The sequence below is a fragment of the Sesamum indicum genome, unplaced genomic scaffold, assembly GCF_000512975.1.
Source record: "Sesamum indicum cultivar Zhongzhi No. 13 unplaced genomic scaffold, S_indicum_v1.0 scaffold00121, whole genome shotgun sequence".
In the NCBI taxonomy this organism is placed as follows: Eukaryota; Viridiplantae; Streptophyta; class Magnoliopsida; order Lamiales; family Pedaliaceae; genus Sesamum; species Sesamum indicum.
In genome coordinates, this window is record NW_011628050.1 from 493,706 (window position 1) to 502,915 (window position 9,210).

The 9,210-nt window shown below is 42.4% G+C and overlaps 1 protein-coding gene across 1 annotated transcript; it reads left to right on the top strand.

Moving 5' to 3' along the window:
- The first annotated feature begins 6,816 nt into the window (after nucleotides 1-6,816).
- LOC105179100 lies at nucleotides 6,817-8,931 on the top strand. Its single transcript, XM_011102695.1, has 5 exons — nucleotides 6,817-6,950; nucleotides 7,793-8,039; nucleotides 8,131-8,283; nucleotides 8,389-8,523; nucleotides 8,623-8,931. Exons 1-5 carry the CDS (start codon nucleotides 6,817-6,819, stop codon nucleotides 8,929-8,931), a joined length of 978 nt encoding a protein of 325 aa, XP_011100997.1.
- Nucleotides 8,932-9,210: the final 279 nt, after the last annotated feature.

Sequence of the window (9,210 nt, forward strand, 5' to 3'; positions counted from 1 at the left end):
TGCAGCTTTATTGTCACATGAAAGTGAAATCGGCAAAGTGACTGAAACCCCAAAGTCAGTAAGCAAATACGACAACCAACGCAATTCACATACCGTGGCTGCTAAACTCCGATACTCAGCCTCGGCGGTTGAACGAGACACAGTCGACTGCTTCTTAGTCTTCCAAGAAATAAGAGCCGGCCCAAGGAACACACAAAAACCAGTTAAAGAACTTCTGGAATCAGGACACGATGCCCAATCCGCATCACAGAAAGCCTGAAGTTCAAGAGAGTTGGCAGCGGGAAAGAACAGTCCAAGGGAAGGCGAACCTTTTAGGTAACGGACTACATGGAGTGCAGCTTTCCAATGAGCTTCACAAGGCCGGTTGACATATTGACTTAACTGCTGTACAAAGTAAGAAATGTCAGGCCTTGTGAAGCTGACATAAAGTATCCGACCAAGCGCCTATATGAATCAGAGGTCGGAAGCAGAGAACCAGTGTTGGAGCTCAACTTGAGCCCAGGTGGCAGAGGCGTAGCAGCAATTTTAGCATCAGTTAAGCCGGTGTTAGCAAGAATGTCCATCACGTATTTAGTTTGAGCCAGATAGATCCCTTGTGAATTGCGAGCAATCTCCAAACCCAGGAAATAACGAGCTTGGCCAATGTCCTTAATTGTGAAGAGTTGATGCAGGTAGGCTTTAACCTTCTTAACATCATCAATGTCTACACCTGCAAGAAGTATGTCATCGACATACACAAGGAGTGAAACCAAGCCATTAGCAGTGTGTAAAAGAAATAAGCAATGATCATGTGCACTCTGATTGAAACCAAATTGCTGCAGCTTCAACGTCAATTCGACATTCCACTGTCGCGAGGCTTGTTTCAGGCCATACAACGATCGTTCCAACTTACAAACGAGACCAGAATCCACTTTATATCCAGCAGGAGGCGTCATGTAAATGTCCTCCTGTAGGTACCCATGAAGAAAAGCATTATTCACGTCCAATTGTTCCAGCACCCAACCCCGAGCTGCAGCCAAAGCAAAGAAAAGTCTAACGGTAACTGCCTTCGCCACAGGTGAAAAGATCTCTGTGTAATCAACCCCCTCCACTTGATTGAAGCCCTTCGCCACGAGGCGTGCTTTACATCGCTCAACACTCCCATCTGCCCGTAGTTTAATCTTGTACACCCATTTCGAACCTATAGCTCGTTTACCTGTAGGTAAAGTTGTCAACTTCCACGTCTGATTTCGTTCCAAAGCCTCCAACTCAGCATCCATCGCTGCCCTCCACTCAGGATGCTTCACAACCTCTGCAAATGAACGAGGCTCTTGCAAGGTCGTCAATGATGCTACAAAGGATGAGTAACTTGCTGAAGTTGGGAGCAGAGAAATGGAATTATTGTGGCACACAAAATCATCCAACCAAAGTGGTTTGCGGGTAATTCTGGTGGACCTTCGAAGAGGAGGTTGGCTGCTTGAGACACTGTTTTCTTGCTGAAATGAGGCACTGTCATCATGCTGACTCCACTAGTAGACACAGGTGTGGAATCAAATGGTGCTGCAGATGCAAGTGGACTTGAAGCAGTGGCCTGAGTATCCTTGTGACTGACCCCAACTGTGATGGTTGGAAGAGGACAATCAAGCGAGTCTGCAGCCTGTTCTTGGGCAAAAGGGAAGACTAATTCATGAAAAACCACGTCTCTAGAGACAAAGAAAGTGTGATCCTCTAGATCGTACACTTTATACCCCTTTTGTGTCGGCGAATATCCAAGAAATGTACATCTGTGAGCTCTTTTTTGAAACTTAGATTTGTGTGGGTTGGTGTTCGTTGCAAAACAGAGACACCCGAAAACTTTAAGATGCCCGTATGTAGGTACAGTGCCAAACAACAACTCGAAAGGAGTGCGCCAATATAGAGTGTGTGTGGGAGTTCTATTCATGATATAGGTAGCAGTCAATATTGATTCGCCCCAAAATCGAAGCGGTAGAGCAGCTTGAAACATTAGTGCTCTGGCAATGTTGAGCAATTGTCTGTGTTTTCTCTCAATTCTCCCGTTCTGTTGGGGAGTATAAACACACGACGTTTGATGTATAATTCCCAGCCTTTGGCACATAGTTGCACAGTGTATATTCAAAAACTCGGATCCATTATCCGAATGAATCACCTTAACTTTAGCTGCAAACTGTGTTTCAACCATAGTGATGAAGGTGTGCAACGTAGAAACCACTTGATCCTTTTGTTTAAGAAGATATGTCCACAATGATATACTATAATCATCCAAGATCGTCAAGACATAATTGCAACCCGTCAAGGTAGATGTCTTGTATGGACCCCAAACATCCAAATGCACCAGCTCAAAAGGCGTAGTAGTGTGCGAGTCACTGCATTTAAAAGGAATTCTGGACTGTTTTGCTTTGGGACAAATTTCACACTTCATTTCCAACGAATTACTCGAGAGATTACATTCTTGAATATGTTTGATAGCTGCCATAGAGGCATGCCCCAATCTAGCATGCCAAATATTCTCATTACATTCAGAAAAAACAGTACAAGATGTAGGGGAAAACTTGCAAGAAGAAATGGAACTTGCAGAAACAGGGGCCTTCACAGTATATAATCTTTTGTGCAATGTTCCCTTGACCAGCACCCTCTTAGTCACCTGGTTCTGCAACACGCACCCAAACTGATTGAACATACAACTGTAGTTGCCTCCATTGCAAAGCTGACTTACAGAAATAAGGTTGATAGAGAAGTTTGGGATGTAAAGCACTGACTCAAGTCTAACATCATCTGTCAATTTTACTGAACCAACATATGCAGCTGCTTTCTTTGATCCATCACGAAGATAGATGTAATGTGTTCGAATAGGAACAGAATATGACTCAAAATTTGATAAATGCGCACATATGTGATTTGTAGCCCCAGAATCAATTATCCAATCATCCATTCCAAGTGTGTTAGAAACAGAGGTATTACCTGCAAATTCCTCATCAGATTGAATGTAATTCACAAAGCTTGAAATAGGATCTGATCTCGTCTCTTTATTCTTCATAAGTTTCAGCAATTCTGCCACCATACTGACAACATCCGTTTGTGCATCTGCTTTGGTTGCCACCATATCTGTTTTGTCCACCTCTTTAGTGTCTAAGTTCCCTGCAAAAATATAAGCTCCACTAGGTTGTTTCTTCCTCTCGTTTAGTGCTTTATACCACTCAGGTGCACCGTGTATTTGAAAACAAGTTTCCTTCAAATGTCCCTGTTTATGGCAATGAGAGCAAAGCAAGCCTCGCTTATCCTTCTCGAACACTGTTCTGCGCCTCTATACTTGCCTACGCGGTCCTCCACTATGTCTTAAAGCCACCTGGTATGCTGTATTATTGGCATTGTCAGCAAGGTTCATCTGCACACTACGTTGTTGTTCCACAGCAAAAGTCATGGAGCCCCATGAGAAACTGCATGAGTTGTGTGGCACTGTTCGTCTCTGCGATAGCCTTGTTTATCCCGCAAGAGCATCCTCCACAAGTGCATTTAGGTGGCGATGATAGGCAAAAGAGCTCATTCCATAGCTTTTTCAGTTTCGTCAGGTAACTAGTTAGTGTCATGTTTCCTTGCGAAATCGATGAAATCTCCCGTTGTAACTGATATATCGTTGGTCCAGTGCTACGGCCATATCTTGCCTCTATCTCCAACCAAAGCTCACGAGAAGAGCTCACATACATAAAGCCTTCTACGATTTCCTTCGAAATCGAGTTCCATAACCATGAAGTAACCATGAGATCTGCTCTCCTCCATTGTTCAAATAGAGCAGAGCCTATTGCCGGTCGAGGAAAAGTTCCATCGATGAAGGCTAACTTCATCTTGCAGCCAAGAGCGACATAAACCGCTCTACTTCATGTCAGATAGTTGGTGCCAATGTGAAGAGGCGAGCACAAAGCTCGAATTATCGGAGGGATGAAGGTACAAGACATCCTTTTCATATTGATTGGTCTCCAGTGTTCGAGAATCCGCCATGACTAGGCTTCTAATCTCAGCAATTTACAGAAAACAAATCGTAGAACAGACGTATCAAGAGACCTTCAAAATGAAGGCTCTGATACCATGTAGAAATCACAATTCGAAGAAGCAGTAAAAATGCAATCTTGTTCAGAGAAATCGCCCTTCAAAGGCCCAAACTCCATTTCTGTTCAAGTGTTCTGTTACAATCAATATGAAGAAGACGATCTCTCCCTTTTAAATAAACTGAATTACCTTCCAACTGTCTAACTAATCTGCAACTAACTAACATGCTTACGTGGACCTATAGCATGCCGAATAAATGACATAAGCCCATGACTGTACAAAGAGGCTAAAATACAAAGGAAAGCGTGAATGCAAAAACGCGACTTCTCTTCTATCCGTTGTCCAAGGGATGAATAGCAACATCAGCAACCCCACCACCTGTAACAGCTTGATCTTCCATCCTGTTGCATTGGGAATTCATGTCAACCTGAGTTCCAAGGATTCCAACAAAGTACATAGAGCTAAAGATTAAAGTTGGATGAACTAGACATGAACAACTTTTTTTGTGGCCAACAAATGACATTCCACCAGCTTTTTTTGCTTATTCCTTTTCAAAAACTCTATACAGCTTTTGTTTCAAGGTGGATAGATTTTAAGACCCCCGAAAAGTATATTTGACAAGCATTACAGATCATGAATGTAGGTACGAGAGGATCATTATATTATTCTCTCTTGTATTATTCTTTTCCCATTCTAAACTACAAATGGAAAGTATTGCAATAAAGGGGGATACAAAGTGATTAAGCCAGCATACTTGGCCGTCTAGCTCGACTTCTCAACAAAGCCTCTAGATTCAGTCTAAGATGAAGAAAAACACAAATTATATAAAAAAATAAAATAAAAAAGAATACTAGTAATTATAAAAGGGAAAAAAATGCGACAATTAAAGCCTTAACCATTCACCTGAAGAGTGAAATCATTACGGCATAAACAACAGAATTCTTTTGTGAGATATAGGCCTTGGTCCCTTTTCTTTATTTCCTAGCAGTGTTTAGTAATTAAGTAGAGAGACAAGAATTCGTTACAAGGGACAATATGTTTAAATCAGTGTAACACCCATTTTTTTATCTTACTGTATTACAGAACTCACACATTTTGGTCAGTTCATGAATTAAGGGTACAAACGAGTTGAGCTCGGCCGAAAATCTAAGCTTGAGCTCGAGCTCCAAAAAAATAGGCTTGGCCTCTAGCTCAACACATTCGTTTAATCAAGTCGAGCGCGCGCTAGCGAACAAGTGGAAGAAGCTCAGAAGGATCTATTGGTTTCTATGATCATATAGGAGAACTTCCCTCAATAAGGCATTTTATCAAGCGCATTGAGAGCAAAGCTTGCTCATAAAATTTCTTCTATAAACTGTAAAAAAAATTATCAAAAAAAAAATCACCTGTAAATATAGAGATAACTAATATATTTATTTATATACATTAAATAAGCATAGGATTGAGATAACTAATAACAAATGTATTTTGTTGCAGTGGATATTAAATAGAACAGTAAAATTCATATATATTAAATATTTATTTATAAAAAATTATCAAAACATATTAAATTATTTATCAAGCTTGTTTTCAGATAATACAAACTAAAATACCATATTTAATATCATCTAAAACTAAAATATGGGATATTGATACAAATAATACGAAGGTGAACAGCAACAGTAACAGGGATTGCTGCGGGATTCAATCAAGAATTTGAGAGAAACCACAATCTTCATCGTTAAACCCAACAACTGATCTGATTGCTGCGGGATTCAATTAAGAATTTGAGAGAAACCACAATCTTCATCGTTAAACCCAACAATTGATCTATTGTTGCGGGATTCATATTTAGACTTGAGAAGCATCTGGGCTTTACTGTCAACCGGAAAAACGAGTATCTGGGATGGCTGATGACGGTGATCCAGCCGGCGGTGAGCAGAACATCGAAGAGGGAGTGGGTATGGAAAAGATGCAGTTTTTCCGAGGAAAACAGGCGCATGTTCGGATTTCTTCGCTAGTGGAGGAGGATAATCAGACTTCCATGATAGGTATGACATCTGATTTAATGAAGTTTGTTGATATATGTAGGCGTTTAGATACGGATAAGGGAATTGTGGGCATGGAGGACGAAAGCACTCGATTTGCGAACCCACTGTTTGACGTCGGTAGGGCGGGGAGATTAGGTCCAGTTGATGTTGTGGAGGAAGGAGATGACGCCCCAAGGGGGAACGATGGTTCTCTCATGGTTGTTTGTGCGCCGTCCAGCAACTTAGAGTATTGTGGAGTTGAGACGCCGCTAGTGGGGAAGACGACGACCTTGAAACCGCTAGATGGATGTTCGATGCTAGGGTTTGACGGCGACGTGCATGGCGCCGTCAATGGTGGAGGTGGAAATTCCTTAACACCGACGGATTTCAATATCGCAGAATTCCTAAAATTGGCCTACAGAGTGTTAGATGGAGACGTTTCATCCATAGCTGCACTGAAGGAACTCCAAAATCGCTGGGAAGATAAGTTTGGGCGGCGCTTAACGCAAACGGATATGGTGGCACCGGTAATAACTCGACAGGCACGGAAATGCATTGCTCCGGTGTCTATGATGGGAAAACAGACGGGGGAGATTCATATCCCGCCGAATTAGAGGGCTACGGCACCAGTTTTTTCGAAAACATGTTTGACTGTCGGAAAATTGCAGCAGCTGATGGATTCGCGATTTTCCAACGATTCTGACTCGCCGACGAGGGGTCAGTCCACTGATACTAACGACGACGCTTGATTGTAGATGTGGACAGCATGGTGGCTGATCATGGGGCTGTGAACGTGGAAGAAGTCCATGTGGATGGTGATGGGTCCGATGACTTGGCTTGTGAGATGGAGGGTCATATGGCGAATTTTGGAGTTACTCAGCGACTGATGGGGCTGTTCAGGTGGCGAATGGGGTGTTACCTGCTGTGGATGAGGTGGAAAAATTACGTGATGTGGCTTCCAAATCATCGATTTCTGACACGGTACAAACTCGGCCTACGGGCCTCTTTGTAGGCAATATTCCGTTACATACTTGCCCCGAACCTATTGTTGATGACAAGATTGCATATGCCTTTAATAATTCATCTCAAAAAACCCTTTCGTATATTTCCCCGACTATACAGAATGGTGAAGTCATTGTACGTCCGACATTGGAATCTATTCAAACTGGATCTCGTCGATGGAGATCTACTGCGGTAGGGTACTTCCTAGGAAACGACCCTATTTTCATCATCTGAAAGAGTATGCCAAATCAGTCTGGCCTGCATTACGGGAGGTTACTGCGACAACAAATGGGTTCTTCTTCTTTCAATTCAAAACGATTATTGACATGGAGGAGGTTATTGAGGGAGGGCCATGGCTGTTTCAGGGACAACCTATAGTTCTTCAGAAATGGGAACCTTGAATGGTGATGAGGAAAATTAAGCATACGCAAGTCCCTGTATGGATTAGATTATCTCATCTCCCAATAGAATTATGGACGGAAGAGGGGCTCAGTACGGTAGCTAGTGGCGTGGGAAAACCTTTGTACCCGGACGCTATTACGAGAGCATGCACGAGACTGGATTTCGCTCGTGTATGCGTGATGCTTGATATAAGTTCCAAATTGCCGAAGCACATTATTATCATGACTCCGAATGAGGATGGAGGGGAGGCCCCCTGCAAAGTGGACGTAGAGTACGAGTGGCTACCGCCCAAGTGTACCAGTTGTATGATGCTGGTTTGTTGATTATGTAACGTTTAGTAATCGTATTTGGCTAGCATGGGATGATAATTATGTGGATGTTGATGTGCTTGCGTTGGGTCCTCAGTTTATCCATGCACGAGTTAGAATTGCGCATGAGCCTCTGATTATTACTGTCATTTATGGTGCTAATGAGGTGGCTGAGAGGAGGGAACTATGGGAGTCCTTGGAATGTTTTGCCCCCCTTTTGGCTAACATTCCATGGATGGTTGGTGGGGATTTTAATGCGATAAGGGACCTCACTGAGGTTTGTGGTATGTCGGGGGATATTAGGATGGCTATGGAGGGAAAACAACTCATGTATTCAGAATGCTGGTTTATTAGCATTACCTATGCAGGGTGAATGGTTCACTTGGCACAATTGTAGTGCAAGTCCACGCAATCTATGGAAGAGGTTGGACCGGATTCTCACTAATGGTACTTGGATGAGGAGATACCCGACTCTATTCTACACGTGTCTTGCCCCTCGGACTTCAGATCACTCACCTATGGTGATCTCGGGGGATACTCAAAGACACTTCGGAGGTATATTTAGATTTGATAACTACCTTACATTCTCACCGGCTTTTATTCCTAGTGTGCAGAATATTTGACAGCACGAGGTAGTTGGAATTCCCATGTATGCGATCACCCGAAAATTGAAAGCTTTGAAACCTGTATTTCGAGAACAAAGAAAGAATAAGAGAGATCTTTCGCATAACGTCCAATTAGCAAAAGGGTTCCTTGATATGGTATAACAATTGGTTAGCTTGAGTAGACAAGATGAGGTCCTCTTATTTTTGGAGCACCGTTGTAGGCTGGTTTAAGCCAAGGTAGCCAAATTGGAACAGACTATGCTACAACAAAGGGCTAAGATGCAATGGATGAAGGGAGGTGATCAGTGCCCACGAATCTTCTTTCGGAAGATAGCACAAAGACGGGCTGCGAGAAAGATCCTTCAGATTAATGATCCTCATGGTACTACCCTCACCGAGCCGGATGCAATGGCACATGAATTTGTCACATTCTTTCAGTCTTTGTTGGGAGGTAATCGGCGACAGGATGTTATTGACCTCCGGCACTTGCGCCTGTGGGCATGGCACTTATTAGATGAGGAGGAGGCCTGCATCTTACTAGGCCATTCACTGCAGAGGATGTGAAGATTGCTATCTTTGATATTGCGGATGATAAGGCCCCGGGGCTAGATGGGTTTTCGTGTGACGCCCCAAAAATTATAATATATAATTGGGGGATTAATTGATAAAGTTTTATGAAATTTAGTTAATTAGTAAATAAGTTATAGGTCATCATTGGAATATAATAAAACTTGAACGAATTAAATTGGAGTTTGTTATAATATTTGAAGACAACTTATATTAATAGAGAAATTTAAGAAGGACGTAATGGGTATTTTGAGAAAAGTCTAATTAATTAAATAA

Coding starts and splice junctions, on each gene's coding strand:
- LOC105179100 (XM_011102695.1), top strand. CDS start 6,817: ATGGTGGCTGATCATGGGGCTGTGAACGTGGAAGAAGTCCATGTGGAT. Junction 6,951..7,792: donor CGACTGATGGGGCTGTTCAG/GTGGCGAATGGG, acceptor TGTAACGTTTAG/TAATCGTATTTGGCTAGCAT. Junction 8,524..8,622: donor CAAAAGGGTTCCTTGATATG/GTATAACAATTG, acceptor AAATTGGAACAG/ACTATGCTACAACAAAGGGC.